The sequence below is a fragment of the Pelophylax lessonae genome (genome assembly GCF_965119305.1).
Source record: "Pelophylax lessonae genome assembly, chromosome: 11".
Lineage (NCBI taxonomy): Eukaryota > Metazoa > Chordata > Amphibia > Anura > Ranidae > Pelophylax > Pelophylax lessonae.
In genome coordinates this window covers 142,611,692-142,624,898 of record NC_138778.1, presented here as the reverse complement: position 1 = coordinate 142,624,898, position 13,207 = coordinate 142,611,692, and the positions used below count along the sequence as shown (strand labels likewise).

At 42.6% G+C, this 13,207-nt stretch overlaps 1 protein-coding gene across 4 annotated transcripts in view; it reads left to right on the top strand.

The window, feature by feature from the left end:
- TMEM94 (transmembrane protein 94) overlaps positions 1 to 13,207 on the top strand; it is a 168,538-nt gene that overhangs the window by 48,735 nt on the left and 106,596 nt on the right. For all 4 annotated transcript variants that reach the window (XM_082271725.1, XM_082271724.1, XM_082271723.1 and 1 more), the window contains exons 6-7: positions 526 to 728; positions 6,119 to 6,270. In XM_082271725.1, coding sequence (XP_082127851.1) covers positions 526 to 728; positions 6,119 to 6,270 — 355 coding nt within the window. The remainder of the gene's footprint in view (positions 1 to 525; positions 729 to 6,118; positions 6,271 to 13,207) is intronic.

The window sequence follows — 13,207 nt, the reverse complement described above, 5'->3', positions numbered from 1 at the left end:
GTGGATGGACCGTCCCCCTGTCAGAAAACAATAGCTCAGCAGGGGAGCTATCTGTACTAACATCGGATTGTTAGTACAGCAGCTCCTCCTGAACTGTCATTTTTTTTTTTCATTCAGCCCGCTGGGGTGAACGGAAAAAGCTAGCAGTGTGTACTAAGCTTTAGACATAAGTTATATTGGCACCTTCAGGTGTAATCCTGGACTAAATGGTGCACACTGGGGTAACAAAGCTGATTACCATTTTAATGGCTCTATGTCAGCTTTGTCACCTTATTTAGTGACATCAGGGCAGGGTTTCTGACATGGATATTGCAGGTATGTTTTTATGTACAGCCCTCACACAAATAAAAAACTAACTAAACCCCTTGTGATTAAGTGTGAGCACTCTATTACATATGATTTTTTTTTTTTTTTATTGTTGACTATGTTTATAAAGCTTGAATCTGTGACCAAATGTCAGGTGATCACACATACTGACTATATTATATTTATGATTGGCTCCCAATACTGACTTTTTCTTTCCAGAGGCTCTGAACAGCAGGAATGAATTGGTGTGGGCGGACTGCATGTACCCTGACTTGTATATGCCATCAGCACCCTCCTGGTCCCTTCACTGGGTTTATAGAGATGGGCGGCTTGTTAACCTTCCAGTAAGCCTGCTGGTGGTTGGAGATGTCATCGCTTTAAGGCCTGGACAGGAGTCATTTGCATCACTAAGGGGAATGAAGGTAATGAAGGAGACAATTTAATGCTCTCAAAATAAAAATCTGCTTTTTTTTTAAAAAAAAAAGCATTGCTAATAAAAGTATGAATTGTAACACTGATCATTTTTAACATCAAGCCAACCTTTTCCATTTTCCCCCCAGCCATATAGAGCCCCTCTGCCCTCCCACCTCTGGAAAAAAAAAAAAAGACTTCTGCTCTGCTGACTTTAAGCCAGCCATAGATGGTTTGAATCTTGTCTGGTTTAACAGGAACCTGTCGAGATTCAATCTGTGGGTGAGCAGGCTGAATGTACCAAGTTGATCGATCATCCGGGAACAACCAGCCTGCCGGATTCTCTTGCGATTATTGCTAGCGGCTGCTAGCAGTAATCTCTGTCTGCTCCCAGTGGAGACGGCTTCCAGACAATGAGCAAACAATGGCTTGGCAGGAGGGATTCCCCTGTCAGCACTATCTGTGTTGATGGTGGAATTGTGCAAATTCATGCGGTCTATGGCCTGCTTTATTCCTGCGGTCTATGGCCTGCTTTATTCCTGCGGTCTATGGCCTGCTTTATTCCTGCGGTCTATGGCCTGCTTTATTCCTGCGGTCTATGGCCTGCTTTATTCCTGCGGTCTATGGCCTGCTTTATTCCTGCGGTCTATGGCCTGCTTTATTCCTGCAATACAATTTCAGTTTCTCAAAAAAAAAAAAAAAAACACTGTCTTGTCCCTTGTGACAAAAAGCATACCGCTCAAAAAGGCATTAATGCCTAGTAACTACTCTTGCAGACTATCATAGTAAATGTTTTCTTAGTAGAGCAGCTTTTATGTGGAAAAACTTGCTGAGCTTTTTCTTTTTTCTTCCCCTCTCTTACTGTATCAGTATGTATATTATTGTATATAAAACCTTGTTTCTATGTTCAATCTGTGATTATATACTGTATATACATGGGGGCAGACTCTGCTTCCTGCTTTGCAGTGCCACACAATGGTAGTGCCCCTTTCTCATTATGTAAGTAAGATTTAGTGTACTCATTGATAATAATATACTCCCTGTATGGCTAATATCTTATTCCAACGGTTGTTCATAAAAAGAACAAATACACTGAGCCGCTAAGGCTGCCCTATCACTGGTGGGAATTGGATCAGTGCATGGCAGTCTCCTAGCAACAGAAATCGATCACCTGATTGACATCTGTCGAACGGACAAGTAGAACATTTTTCTCAATCAGCTGCTGCACCCCATAATAGTGTTTTTTCCGATTCCGGCATGAGCCACTGTCAGAATACAAAGTCCCTGAAGAGGGGGGATTACCCCATCCACCTACTTCTTTTTTTTTTTTTTTTTTCTTTTTACATCCAGCCCACTTGCTGAATGAAACAAGCTAACCGTGTGTGACCAGTTTAACAGTCCCCTCTATTAGCTAATCTTTATTTTATTTTTTTTTATTAAAAGTGATACTAAACCCATACTGTTTAATTTACATTGTCCCTCCTATTTCTGTGTGTGGATGTTGGCACTGTAATTATTTTAATAATAAAAGTCTAAGTACCTTTTTCCTAATCGATATACAGCTGTCACATGACCCAGATCTTTCCCAGCCTGTCTGCAGGGAAACATAAGCAAGATGAGCTTCTAGTCCTCTGCTCCTGAATACAAAGTAAAAATAATTCATATCAATAAACTGTTTTAATTTGGCATACATATTTGATATGAAATCTTTATTTTGTGGAAATAACATGGAGTGGGCTGATTTCTGCCAGCCTGTGTCTTAGAATAAGAGGGAGGTGAAGACACCAATAATCTACATGTAATATCCCACCCCTATTGTGTTAAGCTGGTTAGTGGGCATGGAGAAGGATGGAGGAACGGGGCTTTCATTTCCCACTGTGTATACACCCACATGTGTGACTCTATAGTCACATGGGCTGCTCAAATGTGATAGGGAGGAAATGCTCAGCATAGATTCTCACTGAAAACTTAGCATGTGCAGAGCTGCCAACACTGCTCTGCAAAATCCCTAGCTGAATTGGGGACACGGGCAGAAGGTGGAGATAGAGAGCAACAGGATCAACCAGGCTTTTTGCAGAATACAGAAAACAAATCTCCTAGTGACTGAGAGTATTAACCACTTTACCACCGGAGGATTTTGCTGTCTTACGTCCAGGCCACTTTTTGCGATTTGGCGCTGTGCGACTTTAACTGACAATTGCGCGGTCGTGCGACGCCGTACCCAAACGAAATTTACGTCCTTTTTTTCCCACAAATAGAGCTTTCTTTTGGTAGTATTTGATCACCTGTGCGATTTTTACTTTTTGCGCTATAAACAAAAAAAGAGCAACAATTTTGAAAAAATAATATTTTCAACATTTTTTTTATATGAAATTCCTCCCAAAAAAGATGTAAAAATCAAATTTTTTTTAAAATTTTTGGCCAATTTGTTTTCTGCTACCTATGTTTGGTAAAAAAAATCACAATAAGCGTATTTTGATTGGTTTGCGCAAAAGTTATTGCGTTTACTAACTAAGGGAAAGATTTTTGTCATTTTTGGTGTTTTTTTTAACGAGTAATGGCGGCGATCTGCGATTTTTTTTTTTTTTTTTGCGGGACTGCGACATTGCGGCAGACAGATCGGACCCTTGACTGACATTTTTGACACTTTTGGGGCTACCAGTGACATTACTGCAGTAATCAGTGCTATATATATGCACTGTTACTGTAAAAATGACACTGGCAGGGAAGGGGTTAATTTTATTGGAGAGGGAGGGGTTAATGTATGCCTGGTGCTTACTGACGTGTGGGGGGGGGAGGTGACTGAGTGACACAGGGACAGATCGGATGTTCAGCTATGCTGAACACTCCGATCTGTCACTCCCTGTCACTTAGGAGATCCGCCCGTTCTGTTTACACAGGCAGGCGGATCTCCAAACTAGAATCCCCAACGATTGGGGAAGAGCGGCGGCGCCGCCTACAGGGGGAGGAGTCCAGCGACGTAGGTCTACGTCGATGGACGATACCGAGCCACTGTGCTGCAGTAGCAGCACAGTGGCTAGAGGTAAAGTGGTTAACAGCATGTAATACAGCATTTATTGCTAGTTTTTTTATGATGTGGGTTTTAATACAGTAATAAAAAATACAGTAAAACCTTGGATTGAGAGTAACTTGTTTTGCAAGACAAGCAAAACTTTTTAAAAAATTTTGACTTCATAAACGAGCGATGTCTTGATATACAAGTAGCATCAGAGTATAGAAGAGAAGAGGGACGCCTCTAAGTGTAGCAATATGGTTACATTTAATGAAGGTTCAACATTTAGCAACTCACAGGGTTGATGATTTAAACAGGCACATCTATGTATGCAGGCATCCGGGGTAAAGCTGTCCATATAGACCATCCTTCACACCGACATCAACGTCATCCCTTCCACACTGCGCTCCATGAGCGTTTCAAGCCTCACTTTCAGATCGCTCTCCTGTAGGGTAGTCTTCCTGGTCACTATTGCAGACTGACAGCGGTGAGAGCTGGCAGTGTTAAGGATGGTCGATGTGGACAGGTTTACCCCGGATGCCTGCATACTTAGATGTGCCTGTTTAAATCATCAACCATGTGAATTGCTAAATGTTGTACCTTCATTAAATGGAACCATATTACTACACTAAGAGGCGCCTCTCTTCCCTTTTATACTCTGTAGCTCCTGCTGGATTTTGCTTCTAATCCCCTTGTGGAGGCGCCATTTGTAGATGGACATTTTATGGTTACACAACCTATCACATTGCGATAATCTTTTTATATGGACTATAAACTTTTTTTATATGGACTATAAACTGAAAGACTTAGGAATAAATGGTTGAGTTTCCATTATTTTTTTATGGGAGGGGGATTTGCTTTGACATAAGGGGGCTTTGTATTACAAGCATGTTTCTGGAACAAATTATGCTCGCAATCCAAGGTTTAAGCGCCCATTCAGACTGGCGCGACACAACTTGCTGGGGCGACCTGTGAAGTGGACCGCAACCTCGGCGCGACTTGCAGGGACTGCATATAATTGAAGTCAATGCAAGTCGCCTCCAGGTCGCCCCAAAGTAGTACTTTTTCTAAGTCGGAGCGACTTGAGTCGCTCCTATTAGAACGGGTCCTGTACTATTCAATGGCGAGTGACCGACCGCGACTTGTCAGGCGACCAAGTCCCCTGACAGGTCGCACTAGTGTGAATGGAGCCTTACTGTATGGAAAAGTAGCACTGTAAAAATGTGACAATAGTATCAAAAAGCCTGTTAAATTAAACAATGCAAAAATAACTCAAAATATGCACTCCCTGAAATTAGGGTTACTTCCCATTTAGCACAGGTTCACACTGAGGCCGTTTTTGAAATCGAAAATCGAAAAACGATTTCAAGCCGGTGTTCCGTGAAAAAACCCTACCCGTGAAAATTCCCTACCCTCGTCACTTCCGGTGAGGGTACGTCATACATCAGCTGAGCCGCTTGCCAGTGCGCATGCTCACAGCTGCAGAGGGTAGGGAATTTTCACGGCTTAGTGTTTTTTTTACGGAACCCCGCGCCGTTCATCAGCTGTTGCCGCGCGAAATCATCTCGGCTCCAACCCCTCAGACTTCCCTCATCTCTGCTCCAGGAAAATTAAATCGGCGGCGGGTCTATGAAAATACAAATCATGGCTACAGTGTTTTAGAATGTAACAGTCACTCATTTGGGATGAGGGAAGTCTCCGAGATGATTTAATTTAGCGGCTGGCCATGCGCAGTCGGACGCGCTGCAACAGCTGATAAATGACGTGATGTAAGGTTAAAAAACACTACCCCATGAAAATTCCCTACCCGCTGCAGCTGTGAGCATGCGCACTTGGAAGCTGCTCAGCTGTTGAAGGACGTACCCTCACCGGAAGTGACGAGGGCAGGGAATTTTCACAGGGTAGGGTTTTTTAACGTTACACCGGCATTTCAGACCGACTTTGGGGGAGATTTCAGACGTTTGTCTATGGAAATCGTACCCCCTTCTCCCCCCACCCCCCACTCCCCCAAATCGGCAGAAATAGTACAGAAACTACTTGTGGAGATCAGTGTGGTGCTGCAAAGACGACGTGGCACTGATTCAGATGGTGCCATTGGCAGCAATTGCTTCCTATTTGACATGCGATTTGACATGTCAAATTGGACCAATGTGAACGTGGGCTTATACTTGCTTTTGGCAGCAAAAAACCTGTGCAAGAATTAACAGCATCAGTCCAAAAACTTCTTATCTATTCTCTCCTAAATTAAAAAAAAATGATTTTAGGCTTATGTAGTACATCTTCAGCTTCATATATGTCCTGGCCTTGTGATGTTTTTGTGACTTCTGCTAGCAATAGTGTCTGAAGGTAGAAAGTGTCTCTCTTAGTTATTGATATTCTCATTCACAGGATGATGAGCATATAGTTCTAGAACCAGGAGATCTGTTCCCTCCTTTCTCACCACCACCATCTCCTCATGCAGAAGGCAAGAAGGTACCACAAGAGCCACAGCAGCATCATCTGTTTCGTGTCATGAAAACTCCCGTGCTTGAGAATGTCAGGTAAGGCTCTAGGTGGGGCTATGGGGTTACTGAGACCTCATACAGTATGTGTATAGTCAGCCCTTGCTGTCAGATAGAACATCCATAGCTAGATTTTAACAGTCAATTACAGCTTCTTCTCTTTTATAAGTTATAATACCAGTAACCTTGTATAAATGTAGATATCTGCTGCCTTGATAAGTCCACAATGAGTTCAGAAGGGCACAATAAGAAAAATTACATACAGTTGTGTTCAAAATAATAGCATGTTAAAAAAAGAGAGTAAGGGTCCTTTCACACAGTGCGCCGCCCGACGAGGTCCGTTCTGCTCAGCGGGGGATCGATCCACCAATCCCCGCTGAGGAGGTGGATGACAGCTCCGTCTTTGCTCTGTGTGCGCAGACGGAGCTGTCACATCCCCGCTCTCCTCTATGGAGAGATCAGATGAGAACGTCCGCCTGTCCCTTCTGATCCGATCCGATCCGCCAGACAGATGGAAAATAGGGTTTCCATCCGTCCAGATTTCACGGATAGGATCGGATCAGAGAGCAGTGGGTGTCAGTGGACATGTCTCCGCTGACATTCGCTGCCCCATAGGGATGCATGGAGGATCCGATCAGGTCTGCCTGAAAAACAGACAGGCGGATCGGATCGCCCATGTGAAAGGGGCCTTATAAGTTATAATACCAGTAACCTTAAATAAATTTAGATATCTGCTGCTTTGATAAGTCCACAATGAGTTCACAATAAGAAAAATTACATACAGTTGTGTTCAAAATAATATAGCATGTTCAAAAAAGAGAGTAATGCTCCAAATCCTTCTAAAAGCTTTTATTTCAATGCACGCAAATGCATGTGAAATGCTGCACAGTCTATTCCAAATCAAAACATTAAGAAAAATGTTTCATATTTGTCATTGCCTTACAGAAAGTGAAGAAAAAGGAATATTAGGTTTTTCCAAAAAAATAGCAGTCTGCATTTTTTTTTTTACAAACTCAAACATTTACTGTACAAACTGAAAACTGCTTGAAGATTTAGCTTTCCTTTGAATCACTGAAGTAATATTTAGTTGTATAACCACCGTTTCTAAGAACTGCTTCACATCTGTGTTGCACAGAATTGACCAACTTCTGGCACCTGTGAACAGGTATTCCATCCAGCACAGGATGATTGCACTCCATACCATAATTCCTCTGCAGTTCTTGGTTTTACCTTGGAAAGGGCATTTTGATGTCACCGCCCAAGTTTTCTATTTGATTAACCACCTAAGGACTGCCCCACGTACATATAATGCAGCAGGGCGGCCCTTAAAGAGGAAGTAAAGTCTGTTGTTTTCTTTTTTTTCCTTATCTTGAAAGTAAAGGCATAATGTGCTAGTATGCATTATCCTATAATCAGAGGGGGGGGGGGGTGTGACCACCTCATCAAAGAATATTATCCTCTGAGAGGGATTCTCATTACCCATATGTCTCATATACAGTATGTTAAAAACCGTTTGAACTCTAACCAATTTCCACATATCGCATGAGAACTCATTCCAGCATCCTTTTTGCATACTTATTAATTCTTCCATAAGCCTAGTTCTATCTATCTCCCTAAACCATTCTTGTATTGGCAGAATTTCCTTTTGTTTCCAATATTTCGGGATCAGAATTTTCGCTCTGTTTAACAAGTATGGGATAATGGAACCCTATATTTTTTCCTTGATTTGGCTGTAGCATGGAACAAACATTGCCAAGGGTCTTGTCCAATTTCTGTATTGCTTATTTTTTTTTAATCACCAAACAAAATGGCCCCTGCCCCCACCTATAACTGGCCTTTATAGCAAAGAGCAACGCATGTGAGGCAAAAACAGAAAAAAAATCCCAACTCAATTCACCAACCAAATTAACCTGTCAAACAGTATGCGTTAAAAACAGGGGTTTCGTTAGCACACATTTGCAGATGCATGTGTAAGCTGCAGAGCCCCTCCACGGCAGCCTGTATTATCTGCAGTCCTAACTCCTGTAAATCTATGAGAGTCTCCACAGTGGAAGCACATGCACTCTAATGGATAGATAGGGGGTAGGTGAGCCTGGAGATGGCCCACCCCTCCTTAAAGGTACTTGGGGGCACAGTGGACACCCAGCTCATAGCACAATGGCAGCAAAGGCATCCAGTGTGTCCACTCACCAGTATACATCAACAACAAAGAAAATGGCCCCTGCCCCCACCTATAACTGGCCTTCATAGTGAAGAGCACATGGAAGGGCAATGCATGTTAAACTAAATTTTAATTTTCTTTTTTAATTTTCTTAATCACCTTTGATACCTCTTTCCAATATGGCTGGATCAAAGAACAGCTCCACCATATAAGGGCATGGGTTCCCTCACCTCCACACTCCCTCCAACACAGGGATGAGGCACCTGAATCGATCCTATGCAATTTGGATGGAACATAATACCTTCTCATTAATAGTTTATAGTTATTCTCTTTTATTCTCATATCCACCAATTTTATTTGGGTACAGTGTCGCACGGCCATGCAATTGTCAGTTAAATCAATACAGGGCAGTATTGCAAAAAAGGCCTGGTCAGGAAGGGGGTATAACCTTCTGGAGCTGAAGTGGTTAAGGTCCAGGGATTGGGCTGACAACTCCATAACGTGGATCTTGTCTGGAACCAAGATGCTGCTTGCTGCTGGTGTGTTCGGGGTCGTTGTCATTTCAAGGGCAGTTCCTCTTCAGCATAAGGCAACTTGTCCTCTTCAAGTATTTTGATATATTCAAACTGATCCATGATCCCTGGCATGTGATAAATAGGCCCAACACCATACTATGAGAAACTTCCCCATATGATGCTTGCGCCACCATACTTCACTGTCTTCAGGGTACTGTGTTTAGGGGTCGTCTGACAAACTGTGTGCGGCCCCTAGATTTAAAAAGAACAGTCTTGCTTTCACCAGTCCACAAAATGTTGCGCCATTTCTCTTAAGGCCAGTCAATGTGTTCTTTGGCAAATTGTAACCTCTTCAGCACATGTTTTCAACAATAGGACTTTGCGGGGAATTCTTGCCGATAGCTTGGCTTCTCCTAGGCGTCTTCTAATTGTTACAGTACTCACCGGTAACTTGAGACCTTCTTTCATCACTCTGAAGCTGATCATTTGCCAGGGATCCTCAAACTAAGGCCCTCCAGCTGTTGCAGAACTACACATCCCATGAGGCCTTGTAAAACTGACATTCACACACATGACTAGGCATGATGGGAATTGTAGTTCTTAAACAGCTGGAGGGCCATAGTTTGAAGACCCCTGGCTGAGTCTTTGCCATTTTGGTTATTTTTCGATACATTTGAATGTTAGTTTTCTGTTTTCTTCCACGTCTTTCTGGTTTTAATTTCCATTTGAAAGCATTTGAGATCATTTTAGCTGAGCAGCCGATCAGTTTCTGCACTTCTTTATATGTTTTCCCCTCTCCAATCACCTTTTTATTAAAAGTACGCTGTTCTTCTGAGAAATGTGTGGAATGACCCATTTTACTCTGATTTTCAGAGAGAAATGCACTATACCCTTCGTGTACAACATTTGCTGCCTTCGTCCTTAATTTAGGGCCACCTGTTTAATACCTGTTTTTTCACAGACTGAATGACCTCAATAATTTAACTCTACACTGCTATTATTTTGAACACGCCCCTTTCAATTAATGGTTCAATTACACAGAATCGGCAGACTGTTGGGTCTGTTGGTTTTCTATTAGGTCCCTTTCACATGGCTCTGTTCCGTCGACGAAGCCGTGCTGCTCAGTGGGGGATCGATCCGCAGCTGTCTCTGCAATGTGTGCAGAGAGGGAGGTGTCAGAGCCCCGCTGTTCTCTATGGGTGAATCGGATGAGAACGAACCGCCTGTCCGTTCTCATCCCATCCGATCCGCTGGTCGGATGGAAAATTAGGGTTTCCATCCGTCCGGTTTTGATGGATCGGATCGGATGTCAGTGTTCATGTCTCCGCTGACATCCGATGCCCCATAGAGATGCATGGGGCATCCGTTCAGATCCGCCTGAAAAACGGACAGGCGGATCTGAATGGTTCGCAAGTGTGAAAGGGGCCTTAATCTACTAAACCTACTAGTAAATTATTTGCCATGTAGAAATAGAATTTATAGAAAAAAGAAAAACAGTGATTTATCTGGTTAGTGATGTTGGACTGCTATTATTTTGAGCACAACTTTATATATTGCAGTCTTTTACAAACATTAGCAAAGAAGTCTTTGTTTTTCTGAGCCCCCCTGTAACTTTCTCTACCAGACCGAGCTGTACAGCAAATGTAGCAGTTCGAGCATAAGTGCGCAACCTGTTGCCCTCCAGCTGTTGCGGAACTACAAGTCACATCATGTCTCTGTAACGCTCCGGCGTTTATTTGTGTGGTGTGGATTTGCAGCTGCGGAAGTTACACTCAGTAGTCATGTAGAGATGTGTTGAACTACCATATCCAACTCTCAAGACTCATCATTGTGCATCAGCCTGTCTCAGCAAGCACATACACAAACACAGACACTCATTAAAGATGTTCCTGGAGTGATATGTTTATATGTGAAAGTATAGAGGTGATACTGAGGGGACAGGCGTGGATAGTGATAGCAATGGTAAGAGGTAACAGATGGTGATAGTAAGCACTTAGGATAGCAATCATGTACAGGTAATGGGTGGTAGTGAAGAGCAGATGAAGTGTACAGGAGATGCTAGGCTAGTGCAGTGACAAGATGGTAATAGGCTCAAGAGCTTGCAATCTAAGTAGCGGTGCAGATGTTAGATGTAACAGTATAGTTCTTAGAGTAGCAATAGTCTTTAGTAAGCAGAGTAGTAGTGAAAGTAGATTAGGAAGGTATTCCCCTGTGGGGTACTTATCACTGGTAGGTTTGTAAGGAGAGGGTTCCGGCGGTGAGGTAATGATCTTGTAGCGTGATACAAGATGTTGTAGCAAGTCTTCGGTCAATCCAGGTATTAGGTAATAGCTGGAGGATTCGGCAGCGTTAGGTAATGCTGTAGCAAGCGGTTTGCACGAACACATGTGAGTGAATGCCGGCGGTTGAAATAGCCGCTCAGAGCGGCACTCACTGATGAGGTCATGGAATTTAAAGGGACAGGTACTAGATGCGTTCCACCTATCTATATGGTGGAACGTAATGTACAAATAATAGGCTGGAAGGGTACCGCAGGTACCAGGATCTTACAGTCTCTGCCTTTGGGAGCCGTGCTTGTAACTGTCTGCCTTGCATTGCCTCATGGGACTTGTAGTTCCAACAGCTTGAGGGCCACAAGTTGAGCACCTATGAGTTAGAGCAGTGTGTCCCAAACTTTTTTCAGTCAAGACACCCTTTAAAATTATGAACAGTCCCGAGGCACCCCATTGTAAAATGTAAAAAACAATTCTAATAGTTTTACATAATGCAGCAACATTCACATGTAGGACACCCAACATTAGAGGTGATTTCTTTTTTTCTTTCTTCCAAAGAAAATACATATTTGCACACTGGTACAGACTAGTATTCTAGTGTTTTTCTTCTCCCTCAGTTCCTTTTTATTAGTCAGCTAATGTCACCCAAGTGCTGAGGGAGAGGGACACAGGAGGGTCAAACCAGGATGCTGTGGAGGCAGCAGGCATCCTCCTTATCAACTGATGACATCATAGGTTGTTAGGATGCCAGTGTCTAGAAAGTCGTAATGGTGAATAATTAAAAGCTGTGGCTTTGGGTAATTATTAAGTAGGCTTCATCCATCTGTTGGCTTGTATACAATTTTTTATCAATTTTTAGGCATTTTGCCAGGGATAAAAAAAGGCTGCATTAGAGGGCAGAGAGAATCAATTTACCACTGACAGGCGTGCTTACATTGATGAGCTTTTATTTATATTGTTAAAACCTTTATCCCAAAAGGAAACAAAACTGTTTCTGTAAGTGCTTATAAAGTGTTAGCTGGAGTTGGACTTTCATCCATTAGTCACTTATGTAAAGTCCTTCTAACACTGCCCTCTCTACAGACAATACTGCTGTCAAAGCATGGCTCCATTGCTTCTCTATAGATAAAGAAGGCACCAATAAGAAATTAAGTGTGTTACTGTTTAGATCACCAGGAGAAAAACATGGAAAGAAGTCTCAAATAAGAAAATGAATGCAACCACCACATTTATAGCAATATGGAACCCAAAACCATAAATGTGCAGTCAGGTTCATAAATATTGGGACATCGACACAATTCTAATCCTTTTGTATCTATACACCACCACAATGGATTTGAAATGAAACAAACAAGATGTGCTTTAACTGCAGACTTTCAGCTTTAATTTGAGGGTATTTACATCCAAATCAGGTGAACAGTGTAGGAATTACAACAGTTTGTATATGTGCCTCCCACTTTTTAAGGGACCAAAAGTAATGGGACAATTGGCTGCTCAGCTGTTCCATGGCCAGGTGTGTGTTATTCCCTCACTATCCCATTTACAAAGAGCAGATAAAAGGTCCAGAGTTCATTTCAAGTGTGCTCTTTGCATTTGGAATCTGTAGCTGTCAACTCTCAATATGAGATCCAAAGAGCTGTCACTATCAGTGAAGCAAGCCATCATTAGGCTGAAAAAACAAAACAAACCCATCAGAGAGATAGCAAAAACATTAGGTGTGGCCAAATCAACTGTTAGGAACATCCTTAAAAAGAAAGAACGCACCGGTGAGCTCAGCAACACCAAAAGACCCGGAAGACCATGGAAAACAACTGTGGTGGATGACCGAATAATTCTTTCCCTGGTGAAGAAAACACCCTTCACAACAGTTGGCCAGATCAAGAACACTCTCCAGGAGGTAGGTGTATGTGTGTCGAAGTCAACAATCAAGAGAAGACTTCACCAGAGTGAATACAGAGGGTTCACCACAAGATGTAAACCATTGGTGAGCCTCAAAAACAGGAAGGCCAGATTAGAGTTTGCCAAAC